A 13,684-nucleotide genomic window follows, 5' to 3' on the forward strand; every position below is an offset into this window, starting at 1 on the left:
ACAAGATGTAATAGCTGTGATTTTTACACAACCATACGCTTTGACCTTCTCTATGCAAAGGGGCAGAGCAAAAGTGGATCCATAAAAACCCTGTGATTTAAATTTCCAGTCATACCGCCCAGTACTACATGACACATTTTAAACCCACACATTTCCAAAGGAAAAAAAAAAGCCAACAGAAGGTAGGCCAGTGTCAGCATCATTAGTTATATCAGTGCCCATGATTTGTGCCCTACGGCATGTCTTGGGATCTGGATATCCACATTACAAGCCATTATGGCTTAATTGTGGTTGTAACAAAGTGATCAAGTTCCATCACCTATTTTCTAAGCAGCTGTCTGAAAGATAAGTGTCCATTTTCAGTCTGCTGCAGCCTGAAATCCCTTCAGGAAGGCATTTTATTGAGTTATTTGGTCATTTCAGGGAGATGTATTGTGGCAGTGCCTCTCCATTGGCAAACAACCAGCCATTCCTGTTGTTGGCTGGTTGGGGTTAACTCAGCCTGTTTTTCAGTTGTCTTTTACGTGACCGTTTGGCGTTATGCAGTGTAAACATTTTCTTGGAGAGAGCCTTAGGGCGCTGTCTACCAATCTGAATCATGACGTCTAGGAACAAATAATGGAAGCTACACTCTTAGCCCATTTTAAAGCCCTCTTTACCTCAGGCGCTGACCAACTGTGTTTGTCCTGATCACCCTCCCTCAGCGAGAGGCCGGAAACGTTTCCTCTCTCTTTCGTCTGCACCTTTTTTTTTCTCCCCCTAACTTACTCAGCCAGAAAGAAAAGTGTTTGAAATTCCTCAGTCACCCAGTTTGTCTACTGACTTCATGCAGGAAAAAAAAGGCAGGGAGACAGTCAAACAAAAGGCTCAGAAACAGCCATGGAAAGAAAATGGAGATGAGAGGAATAAGAGTTATGATAAAACTTTTGAGTGGCTTTGTGTTTCAGTGTCCTACAGTGTGTGTAAATGCTCACTGTGGTGTCTGCGTGTTATTGTTGAGGATCTGTTGTGTTTTGATTTTGTGGTAGAGGTCTGTTTTGTCTCCTCAGCGCTGGCAGCATATCCTGTCTCAGTCAGCAACTGAAAGGAGTGGCCAGAAGGCAAAACTGCAGGGAGAGAAGACAGTAAGAGAGGAGAGTGGATGCAGGAGGAGGGGGTGGGCGTATAGAGACAGTCTGCTAAACTGAGATAGGGCACAGATATACAACACGCTCAGTGTGACAGGACACAAATAAATTATGAGCTGCAACATGGAGCTCGAAACCAAACTGGCAGCGAGTTATAACAACAATAGTTCTCTGCTGTTCCTAAAATTCAATTGAAGCTTTACGTTAGTGTTTTGTGAACGCATGAATACAGGGTTCAAATCTACCCCTGGTCCCATGGACGTCCCAGGGAGTGTCAGAGAGGCAGTGGAGGAGGTAGCTGGGGAGTGATAAGTGAAGGAATTCGACTTAGGAATCTGCTCATGTGGGGTTATGATGGAACGATAACTGGGAAGCTGTAACTGACTGGCTGAGAATCTGCAGGTATTTAACATGTATCACTTAGTGCAAGTCCAGACCTTAACAGGATTCTTGAAGGAGGTGCAGACTCTTCTTGGAATACTTTGTTATACTCTTATCTTTTGACATTTAGGGATTTTTTTCACTTGAACTTTTTTTGTCAACCGAAGGCTGTCATAGAGGAGCGTCTTGAGGCCAATGCAAATACTTGGATGCAAAATATATTCTTATGTATTTGTTTGCTAACTAAGCATCGCCTAATATTTTAGCAGTTAATAAGATTTAAGAAGGGAAAATCACAGTGAGTGCGCTAATGACTGAAGAGTGAAACTCATTGGCCTATGTAAAATTGAAGCTCTTAAAAGAATGTGATAAAATGAAACTACAGTTAAAGGTAAGACACATACAGACATAACTCTAGCCTACAGTTATGTGCTAATAATGGCCTTATTCATAGAAGGCTAATGAAAAATATCTTGCCATGGCGATGGCAAAAAACTCCAGGTGAGCCTTTGTTAATCTGCCCGGTCTTAATGAATCTATCACCACTTGTTCCCTCGAGTACCACTGAGAGTGAGTGTGAATATATGTGCAATCGAAAATGTTTGGCAGAGTGCAGCGAGGCCAGTATCTGGAGCAGAGGGCACGCCGTGCTTCTTCCCTCTAATGAGCACTCCTCTGCTCCTTTTCTTGTGTCTGTCAGGCCTGCACTGCACCAGCAGCCTGTGTGTCCAGCCAACCATGCATCTCTGGCTCGACACCCAGCCTTCCAGGCCAGAGCCTCAGGGGGCTGACAGACATACTAGAGATCCAGGGCTCAGAGGCCTTCAAATATCCCTGCTGAACACCATTAAGGCACAGCACAATTACTGCTGACGCCTCAGCCATACGGAGTAGCAGGCAAAAATGTTGCAAGAGTGTATCACAACTCCCATAACGGTAGTAAGAAAGTATTTAAACAATGAATAAGGGAGTTTGATTATCTGTTAACAGCAGTGCGCGTGCGGTAGCAGAGAGAGAAACAGAAACAGAATGCCATACAAAAGAACGAAGAGATAAAGTGATGAAATAAGTGATGCATATCTCTCAGGTATATGCACAGATCAGGGCTTAAGGCAGCCATATAAGTTTAACCTTTTAAGGAATGTGCGGGATAGGTGCATACACGTCTCGTCTCACAGTTGCTAACATAACAACACAGTCACATTTAAATAAGGTCATGGCCATTTCAAGACCAGTGCCACCAGGAAATGTTGATGTTCTTCTTTTGTTTGCTACCAACATTCTGATATATCTTTTTTTTTTCTTTTTTTTTTTTCCTAGAAACCACGATCCAAACCCAGGCATTCCATCTCAAAACCTGGCTACTTTGGCATGCCACTATCCACTGTGGTCACTCCTGAGAGACCAATCCCAGTCTTCATCGAGAAGTGCATCCATTTCATTGAAACAACGGGTAAGGATCTGTACGGACGCCTAATGGCATCCAGTGCAATGCATCGCAGGTTCTTGTGTTTCAGTCGTTTAGCTAATAACTCTTATAAAATGACTTTGTTGTTGTGGCCCTGCATGTACTACAGCTGCTTCCATTAGTGTGAATCGTTTCTTTTCTGGTGGATATTTCCTTATCCGTCCTCTCTTCTTGGTCGGTTTACATTTACATTCACGCATTTTCTTTGTCTCTGTTGTTCTTTGCTCAGGTTTATTTGATGATTGTGCCTAAGCCTATAGGTGGGCTATACAGGAGAACATCTACAACCCACTTTTTTATAAGGAAAAGAAAATGAATTGAATTTGAAATCATTCACATAAATATTAAAGGGTTCATGTGGCATGTTGCAAGTGGTTCATGTAAAAGCATCAAAGAAAACATGGCCGTGGTTATAGTGACAGTATTTTCTGTTGCCTTAGAAACAGAATCATTGATTTTAAGCAGCATAATTTTTCTTTAATATGAAGTATGTTAGAATATTAGTATGAAATATTCTCATCTGCTCTGTGTTATGTGAATTTTGCAGCTGTGTTTCGCTGACAGGTCTTTAGACTGTTGCCTGGCCTCCTCTCTGCAAGCGCAGACACACGCGCTCCGATAGCTTCCTCTAACCTTGCTACCCTGTTGCCATGCTCCTCAGCTGCCCCACTGCCCTAGGATTGCCAGCTTGCTTCTCACTCTGTTACCAGCTGTTACATTAAACCAGAAGCAAAGTCTTGCGGGGTCAGTGCGCGTGTGAAGACATCGCACGCCTCTCCCTCTTCTCGGCTGGATCCATAAAAAGGATTTTAGCTACTCAAGCCGTCAGTTAATAAAAAAAAATGTGCACACATTAACTTCATAATGGGAGTTGCATTTGGCCAAGCTTACTGACATGCCAGTGCATTCCACTGTAATCTCTGTCCTGATTAAAGACTCAGTATTTGTGGATTACTGCGGCCTTACAAAACATCCGCCTTCCTCTGTGCAGGAGCGTAGGGGCAAAGCTCTCGATAACAAAGCGTCATGATAGGTTTCACCTCGCCCTGTTCAGATGTTCACTGGAAGTGGCTACAGCAGTTGCACCTGGTTAAAGTAGAAAAACTGGTTGCATATGCATTCAAGTACGCACAAGAGTGAATTCCAAGCTCCTCGGGAGGTATTTTCCACCTATTATCCTCACTCGCTGCTTTGTAGTATTTCTCCTAATGCGCCGTTTCCTTTCCCCTCGTCTCTTTTTGTGTCCTTGTTTCTCAACTTCTTTCTCCTGATCTGCTCCTCCTCCTCCCTCCATCTCTCAGAGTACCTACACTTGTCACATTTGATTTCCTTCATCTTCTTCCTAGCACACATTTCTTTTTCTTTCCCTGTCCTGTTGTCACCCTTGTCTAGTCATCATATTTTTTCCCTACTGTTCTCAAATCCTGTGTTTCCTCTTTCATTGCTTTTGGTCCTTCCCCCACACCTTTTGTTTGCATGCGGTTGGGTGTGTTTTAGTTACACCATGGTTATGAAGTTTCTTTTGTGTGTTTGGCTTGTTCGGGTTTTACCTATGAGTATAGGCATGTGTAAGCAGTATAACTTCACACATCTTATTAACCAACAGCGTATGTATGTATGTATATGTGTGTGTATGTATGTATATATATATATATATATATATATATATATATACACACACACACGGGGCACAATTCTGGGACTGGAAGGGGAAATGAGCTACAGTGTGCTATTTAGTTTTGATTGCAGCTGCTGTAAAGTCAGACTTTACTTATCCTATCTGCGTCCGTAATCTCTGGGTATAATCACACTCTCAGGAAATTACTTTACAGCACTGACACTATGTTTGTCACTACAGTGCGAGCTGGTAATGACTGACGTTGTCAAGCTGACCTTGGACCTGCCGCTTTAACCTACATCCTTCCCTTTTCCTTTTACCTCGAACAAAAACACTTAGCGCTAACTTGAAGGAAGAGTTCAGCCCGAAATCAAATAAACATGTTTTTCCACCAATTTGTCCATCAAATTCGATTTGGTGTGAGTTACCCAGGTTTGGAGATACTGGATGCAGAGATGTATGCCTTCTCTTGAATATGATGGAAATTGCCTTAGCTCATCTTGCACTGCTTAAAAAGAAAAATATATCTGAGAAACTCTGTGAAAGTGTCTCTTTCCTGACGTCATGACCCAGTTACTTAAACTACTTTATACCAAACTATATCCACCAGCCAAATTACGCTTGCAGTTAGCTTTCAGCTCAGGTAGAGGGATGGTTGGATGGCTTATTTTACCCTTCTCGTGCCATTATATTCCAACATAAGCCAAATATCTCTACAGTCAATATCTCAAAAACTAGAACTTCAGTGAAAGAGATGATCGATATTTTGTTTTATAGTCTCGCTTCAAACCCTGTCCCTGCTTATATGCAGCTGTGTAAATATGAAAGGTAATCCTCCAGTCCTTAATATATACATAAAAAGCCCCACAAATGTTCATAATCATATTTTTTTCTGGTTGTGAATAAAACACTTTTTTTCTCTTCTTGTAGTTTCAATCCTAAAGTCTTCTGTTGCTTCTTTTATTCGTGCTTCATTGCTCACTCTCTTTGTCCTTGAGAATAATAGGAGTGGATGTGGTATTTTGTGTTATTTTCATGCATTCTGAGCTTGTAGAAAAGCAGCTATATAAAATCAATCCACAGCGACTGCTGTTATCTCTTCTCAGCTCCGGCTTTCTCAGCGTGGTAGTCGCAGTGTGCTCTGCTCATGGGTACTGAGGTGATGAATGTGTCTTAGCGTGTGCAGGCATATCTGCCGGCCGTACAAGCCTCCATAGCGACGAAAAGGGCAGCACCCAGCGACCGCTCGTCTCCATGGTGAACTATGAAATCAGCCTCTGGGCTGCTGAACCCTGAGAGAGACTGGGATCTGGGCTGATGTGGGATCAGCTGGAGTGGTGTCAGATAGTAACACTCTGCAGAATCGCAGCCTCTAACGCAGCGGGAACATTTATCGCACTCTTGGTTTGTGTGATTGCAGGGCCACAGGCATTTTTGACCATTTGATTGCTCCTGGAAGCTAACAAGTCACCACAGATTAGTGTAGTTTAGGTTTTTGTTCTGGTTTAAAATGTGTGTGCAGTGCTTAAAGGTATATGCACCAAAGCTGACAATAATTCATTTGTTGAATATAAACTGTTTTATGAATTGGAAAAGCCTTAAAAAGGTATATAAGAAAATGTCTGAGGGGGCAGAAAAAAAGTTGTTTGTCATAGGGAAATTTTTATTTTTGCCGTGCCCCTGGAGTGATTTTATCAGGAGGACAAGGAATTTTTTTTTTTTCCACCTTCTATAGCCACTAGCTTCTTCTCATTGTCCCCTAACCTCCCTCAGTAGTGTGTTTTGGAGTTTTCCATCCTTCTGGTTAGCCCTCCTTATCTTAATCCCTTTATTTTTTCTCATTCTCTCTTTCATCAGTCTTGACTATGCATCCTCACACTCCCCCAGTGGCCATCCCATCCTCGGGTGCTTTTTCTATTTTGCACCTATCTCTCCCTCACCACACCACTACTACACTGCTCCCTCTCTCCGTATCTGTCCTCCCATCCCTGTTTTCCTAGTGTCTGGCTCGAAAAGCTTTTGTGGGTAATTGATTGGTAGGAGGGGAGGAGATCAATGTTGTATGCCTTGACTGAGAGCTCTCTCATTTCCTCCCTGCCTGTTCCTTTCAGGCCCCATTTTTTTTCTGCCACTCCCCATCTCCTTTACTCCCTCTGGATTGCTCTTTGTCTTCTTAGATTGCCACCAATGTGTCAGCGAATACAGGATTTTAAGGATGTAGATTTGGGGGGGGAAATATATTAATTAACCAAAATGAAGTGCACTTTCATTTATGCTGGCACTCCATGTGTCTTTCTGTCCCACTTTGGCTTGTTTGCAGTTTTTCCAATTTGTTCATTAGGTGTGTGTGTTCTGGACTACTAGCAAACTTTCTAATATGTAAAGAAAGTGTTTGCCGTAGTTGGTATGAAAAATCAGTGCATTTGTCAAAAATTATAGTAGGTTATATTAGAATAGATTATTGCAGTAAACAGATTATAAAATCCAACAGCCTGACATAATAAGCATTTAATTGGCTACCTCAATCATGTTGCATTAGTGCGCACCTGCTGTGAGCCATTAAAAGTCTGGAAAAACACAAATTTAAACAGTAAGCAATAGGAGCAGTAAGGCTTGTAGGAAAAGTAGCACTCATTGCTACTCTTTTGTCTTGTGTTCGTGGTTTGAGATCTCATGTTTGAGGGATTCATATTTGCTACAATTCTTTATCAGTCTGTTCAGAATGTCAAATCATGACTTGGAATTTTAGCTTGATTTCATTGCTTTTCTTATAAAGTACATATTATTGTGGTTGAGTTTAGGCTGCAAATTGACTTTAACTTGGAGAGAAAAAGCTTGTGAAAAACAAATTACAATTTCTCATGTTATTTTATAGCATTGTGGCACTAAGATGGCCTGAATTTCTCACAATGGACCAATGGGCTATTAGCAGACCTGCAGGAGTGCTTTATGGGTTTAATAAATTGTGCTAATAGTGTGTTTAGATTGAAGGGGACATAGGCAAAAAGCACAGCCTTCAGTAGCTGTACTTTTTCTCACACAATTCTATGTTATTTCAGCAGCTCCCACGTATAGTTGACACTTGTTGCAAATTAAACATATGAAAATAACTGTGAGCTAATACCATTTCTCTCTTTCTTTCTCTTTCCACCAGGCCTGAACACAGAGGGCATCTACAGGGTCTGTGGGAACAAGGCAGATATGGAGAGCATGCAGCGGCAATTTGAGCAAGGTGTGTTACTTTGTGCCTACTGTACTCACACGTACATGTGCACATATGCCTCAGATGCACACCTACAGGTGTCTGTCTGCTTCTATCTGTTACAATCTTGTATCACCTTAATTAACCTTGGAGCATTAATTCTTCTGAGGGAATTGGCCTTCACTTCCTCTTAGATTACTTCCTCCTCCATCGTCTACCTGCTTCTCTGCGCGCTTGCAGCTTCACTTGGTACAAGAGCCCTCGATGTGTGTCTCCATGCATGTGGCTGTCTGGTGTGGGCAGTTAATTGCCTGCAGATTGGTTTGGTTAATGAAGCTTGCAGCTGCCGAGATAGATGGCGCAGAAAGATGGCTCGTGTGTGTGTGTATTCATGCATCCACGGCTGGTTGAGGTTAAATCCTACTCTGGTAATCAGAGTTGAAACCCAGTGTTGAATCATTCTGAGCCTCAGGCTGATGGGACAAGACAATTACAGGTGAAGCTACAGCGCAGGTGTCTCATAGCAGTGCTGAAGATGGCACTTCGTCGCTTCCACGAAGATTCAGATAACTCATCACAGGTGAAGCAGCATCAGAAGCTCTATGCTTGGAAACTCTAAAAGTGGGAGCTCAAATCAGACTTTCAAGAACTTGTTAAACTGAAGCTGTGAGACTTGTCTGTTTTGCCTCTTTTTTTCTGCACATACTACCTTTGTAAAGTAACAAGTTATCAGAAAATGGCTTTTTTAATTAAGTCTCCCACACACACGCTCTCTGGGAGAGTGGTGCTCTATTGGTTTCTTTCTTTGCTCAAATTAACTTTACAATTATCTGTCGTTGATTGTTCTATTTAACTATGTTTATTAACTAAAATGATTTGTGGTACATCAACAGAGATGCTATTTGATATAGTTTACTTTGATATTTATATCAAGTAAACTATGAAGTGAGAAGTCTGTTTGGCCAGCCTTGTCTCTAAGATGTGTGACACTGGAAGCATCTAGGAAAATTGGCATTATGAAGACCTAGCAAATTGAAGTGCATCATCATATTAAACAAAAATTATTTATATCATCTCCCATTATTTCTACAAGGCACTGCTGTTAATGGGAATAGATCTCGGAAAGTTTGAAATATTGGGTAAGGTTTACAAGATGATACTGAAACCTGCTATGATCTATGGTTTGGACAGGAGGTGGAACTGCAGGTGGCTGGGTTAAACAGGCTAAGATTTTCACTGGGAGTGACGAGGAAGGACAAGATTAGTAATGAGTACATCAGAGAATCATCTCAGCAAGAATGACCTGGTTTAGACAAGTGCAGAGGAGGGATGGTGAATATATTGGACAAAGGATGTTAAAGATGGAGCTGCCAGGCAGGAAGAAAATAGAAATACCACAGAGAAGGTTTATGAATGTAGTGATATTGTGATATGAAGAGGATTGGTGTGACAGAAGGGGATGCTAGCGATTGGGTGAGACGAAGATGGACCCCTAAAAGGAGCAGCCCAAAAAAAAAAAGAAGAAGCTGCCATTCAAGATTGCATTATGTCATATGCTGCTGTATTGAATTTGTGTAGTTTTATATTCAAAGGTGAGTACAATGAGCAAAGAAAAAAATAGTAGCACAGAATGAAAAGTTAATCGGTTCCATGGATGCAAAGAAGTATTGATCAAACGTATTGACTGATTGGCCAAAAGGATAACACTGATAATCACACAACAGTGGCATCAGTTCGGTGAATGAATTTTGCACTGGCTAGGCTATATCTTCAAAGATGGCACAAAGAGCCGAAAGACAGTTCAGCTATTTTTCATAATAGAGATTACTCTCTTTCCCTGCAGCAGAGGGGGACTAAATAATGAGGAAAACAATAAATATGTATGCATCCCTACGTGGTACCATTTTGTTCACTGTCCTCAAATGTATTAAATTGCCTTCTTTTACTTGTGTGGTCCAGGGATAAAGCATTGATCTCATGATACCGGCGTGATGACTAGATGAAATTAGAAGAGTTATTTTTTCTTATACATTCTATGCATGCACAGTTGGGATGTATATATTTGGCATACATCTGTCTTGCATTTAAAATGTCGAATTTCCCTTTCATTTTTTTTCCCCTTAGACCACAGCCTCGATCTGGTGGAGAAAGACTTCACCATCAACACAGTGGCAGGTGCCATGAAGGCCTTCTTCTCTGAGCTACCTGACCCTCTGGTGCCCTACAGCATGCAGACAGAGCTGGTGGAGGCCTTCAGTAAGTCCTGGGGCTGTGGGGACGGTGAGGTTGAGGCATGTGTGGGGAATTCTGCACTAAAACCCGAGGATGGATTGGATTTTGCCTGAAATCCTTTCCCCTTCATTGTAACTTTTCTTTAACCTAACAAGCAATACTCCTGCAATCCAAATCCACCCATGGGGAGAATTGGATTTGTCACTTGGTAAAGGGCTGGAAACGGGAGGAGGAGAAATGGATGGAGGGGAGAATATTTAAGGCTTTGAGAAGGAGGATACGGGGCTGATTGCGCAGCGTGATGAGGGATGCAGGAGCACTAGGGTCTGGATGAAGTCATGAGAAAATATGTTAGATAAACGAGAGTGCCCCTGCCCTCTCCACAGCCTCGCTTTTTCTCTTTGTGTCCTGTAATCTGTCAGAATGGCGATTTAAAGCATAGCTTAGTCTTGCATCACGCCAGAGAGATTTAACCCTGGGCCGTGAGGCTGCTGTCACTCACCGAGCTCTGCATCCCATGTCTTTGAGTGTGTGTGTGTTTGTTTTCTAACGCCCCCAGCGTGACCTTTCAGCTGTGACAGAGACCTGATAAAGCTCCTGCAGTCTGTACCACAATAGAGGAAAAGAAGTGAGGGTGAAAGAAGAAGAAAAATTATGGTAGAGTTGGAGATGAGAAAGGCGTCATTTGTGGAAAATAGCAAATTGGGGTTAGCAGAGAGGTGGAGAAAAAGGCGACTGAGAGAAAAGCTGGTGGGTGGATTTTTGGTGGATATTGTCATGGTGACATTACTTTAAATAAGCTGTAAGGAACTCGAGTTAAGTTTTGATCGCTCGTGATGGATGTAGAGCGGGAGGAAACTGTGACTGTGTAAAGTCGTTCGGTCCCAGATCTGTTTTTGATCCGCACTGACCTCATTGTGGGAATACAAACTCAGATTGTGCGACTGTAAATCATGTTTGTGATGTGCAGGAGAACATCTGCTGTTTCTCGCTGCTGCTCTCTGCCTCACTCACGCACACACACACACACAAACTCCCGCACTCTCAATGGACTGTGTTAGCCGGTGACGTCAGTTTGTCTGACTCACTCCTCACTGCCATCAGGCTTAACACACCCTGAGTGTGTGTCAGTGTGCGAGTGTGTGTGTGTGTGTGTTGCTGTAAGCTGCAGGACACTGTAATGGGTGTATGCATGGTGTATTTCTGCTGCAATGTGTGCGGTCCTTGTCCAATGGGGGGGTTTTTTTGTTTTTTTTTTATATATTATTTTTATGAATCTAGTCTGGAGTCCGTTCAAATATTTCTGATTTTGTCAGGGAGAAAATTTTATATTAGGATTAAATCAATGTGTCCTGCACAGACCTCTGCTTTTAGAGCTGAAATTGCCTCCCCATGCTCTTCAAGCTCTCTGCTATTCAGTTGTGCTCTCCCCATCCCTTCCTAATCTTTCTTTACTCTCCACTCGCTCTCCCCTGACATCTTCTCCTCAGATTCTTCTAATCTTGTCTTTCAGCCACTTTTCTCCCTCCTGCTAACCTCCCGTCTCTCTTTGCCACCATTCAGAGATCAACGACAGGGAGCAGCGCTTCCAGACGATGAAGGATGTTCTGCGCCGCTTCCCTAAGGAGAATTATGAGGTCTTCAAATATGTCATCAGCCACTTGAACAAGTGAGTGAACGGTGGGGGTCAGATGACTTCTGGCGACTGTGCTGACTACACCACTGGTCAGACAGTCAAGTGACCCAAGGGTGATATCAGTGTGATGAGCTTACTGATGAACAGAGGTTTTACTCAGTCTGAGAAATGATCGTCATTAATGCCGTGGTCACGTTATCTCTATTTTGAAATGGAGGGTAGTGGATGTTACATTTTAATTTATGTAATAAATGAATAATTCTGTTATCAGCATGTGTCAGGAAAACTGAAACCTGAATTCAAAAGTGTATATAAAATAGTGGCCATCGACCTGAGGGCCTAACCCCCTCTAAAGGTGACAGGATGATTAAATAAAAAAGAAGGGGCATATCAGTTATTAAAAAAATAAGGTTATTTTACAGTTTGGGCTTTCTTTATCTTATCAAGAGACAGTTTCACCTCTACATGGTTGTAAATTGAGAGACTCTTGAACTTCACATCATAAGAAAAAAACGTAATTATATTCTGTGAGATTCTAAACTCAAAATTTGTGAAACACGCTCATGCTCTGAAGGACCTTATCAGATCCTGGGCCAATTCAAGATTTAAGACATAAAATAAAACACTGATTTTGATTAGGTGCATGTGCATAACCAATGTCACCATGTTCCTGTTGACAGTGGTGTGATGTTGTCGATGCAACCTAGCGAAGTGAAGCAATGTCATTCCTTTACATAAACAAATAATAATGTGTGCAACCTGTTCACTGGAACTGTGTTGGTTTACTTTTATGTATGATTTATGTTTGTTTTCAAAATAATGAGTTTTTTTCTAGAAACTTTGAGTTTTATCAAAAATGTTTCCTACAGATATTTGGGGGGGGGGGGGGGTAGCCTGCCGACAATGATCATATAATTTCACTTCTTTCTTTCTGTTTTCCAGGGTGAGCCAGAACAACAAGATGAACTTGATGACCAGTGAGAACTTGTCCATCTGTTTCTGGCCCACGCTCATGAGACCAGACTTCACCACCATGGATGCTCTGACTGCTACCCGCACCTACCAGACAATCATCGAGAGCTTCATCCAACAGTGTGCATACTTCTTCTACAATCAGCCACTGGCTGACGGCCTCCCTGGCTCCCCCACAGCTACGCTCTCCGGAGGAGGAACCTCTGCCTACTCCTGCATGGCTGGAGGCTACTCATCCTCAACAGCTCCGTCCCCAACTCCCTACGTCCTCCCTGCCACTCCACCTGTTATTCCTCACTATGGTCCTCCTATCCACCATCATTCCCATCAGCATCAGTCCCCATCCCATTCCCCGCCTCCTACTCCCCAGTCGCCGCTCCCGGCCCTGCTGCCCCCCTCCCTGCACCCGCATCACCCCCCGACAGAGCAACACACACTGTGAATCAGGGATCAAGGGAAAGCGGAGGGGGAAAAAGCAGAAGGATAACAAGATTCAGTTTAAAGGTTTCAGAATGAGAGATTTTGAAGTTTTGGGAACGATGTGAAGGAGATGAATTGAAGTAGGAAGTTGGGAGAGAGCGAGTGAGATGCAGTATGTACAGGGAGAAGAAGGGGGGCATTTATTTCAGCCTTCAGTGCTTTCAGAAAAACGGACACACAGAAGCCAGGAAGGAGAAACACTGAGGAGCCTTTGAACTGACAGTATGATCTTTCTCCCTCCCTGCCACTTTATCCCTTTCTGTCTCTCAGTCTCACTTCATCTAGATCTGCCCTCCTTGCCTTATAGCAAATCTACAGACAAACAGGCGAATGAAGAGTCAGATGTATCAGTAATTGTTAAAGGGACTCAGGGAGGGACTAAGAAGTAAATTACAAGGGTGAATGTGTAGTCCTTTATGTTGGGATTGCTTCAGCGTACACACAACCATGCACTTAATGCAAACACCCAGTGGCCAGTGTGCCTCCAACAGCCATTCTCCTCAGTCCCTTAGCTTCTGATTGTGCTGGGAAATTTGGTGGCCTGCACACGTTTGTTTTTTCATTTTTT

General features: G+C 42.7%; 1 protein-coding gene across 1 annotated transcript in view; it reads left to right on the forward strand.

The window, feature by feature from the left end:
- The window catches only part of arhgap35a (Rho GTPase activating protein 35a), a 57,870-nt gene extending 44,458 nt beyond the window's left edge, over positions 1-13,412 (forward strand). The window contains exons 3-7 of the mRNA XM_026192419.2: positions 2,829-2,961; positions 7,749-7,826; positions 9,921-10,052; positions 11,592-11,697; positions 12,607-13,412. Of these exons, the coding sequence (XP_026048204.1) occupies positions 2,829-2,961; positions 7,749-7,826; positions 9,921-10,052; positions 11,592-11,697; positions 12,607-13,078 (921 nt within the window). The 3' untranslated portion in view covers positions 13,079-13,412. The remainder of the gene's footprint in view (positions 1-2,828; positions 2,962-7,748; positions 7,827-9,920; positions 10,053-11,591; positions 11,698-12,606) is intronic.
- Positions 13,413-13,684: the final 272 nt, after the last annotated feature.

Source organism: Astatotilapia calliptera, chromosome 14 (assembly GCF_964374335.1).
Source record: "Astatotilapia calliptera chromosome 14, fAstCal68.1, whole genome shotgun sequence".
Taxonomy (NCBI): domain Eukaryota; kingdom Metazoa; phylum Chordata; class Actinopteri; order Cichliformes; family Cichlidae; genus Astatotilapia; species Astatotilapia calliptera.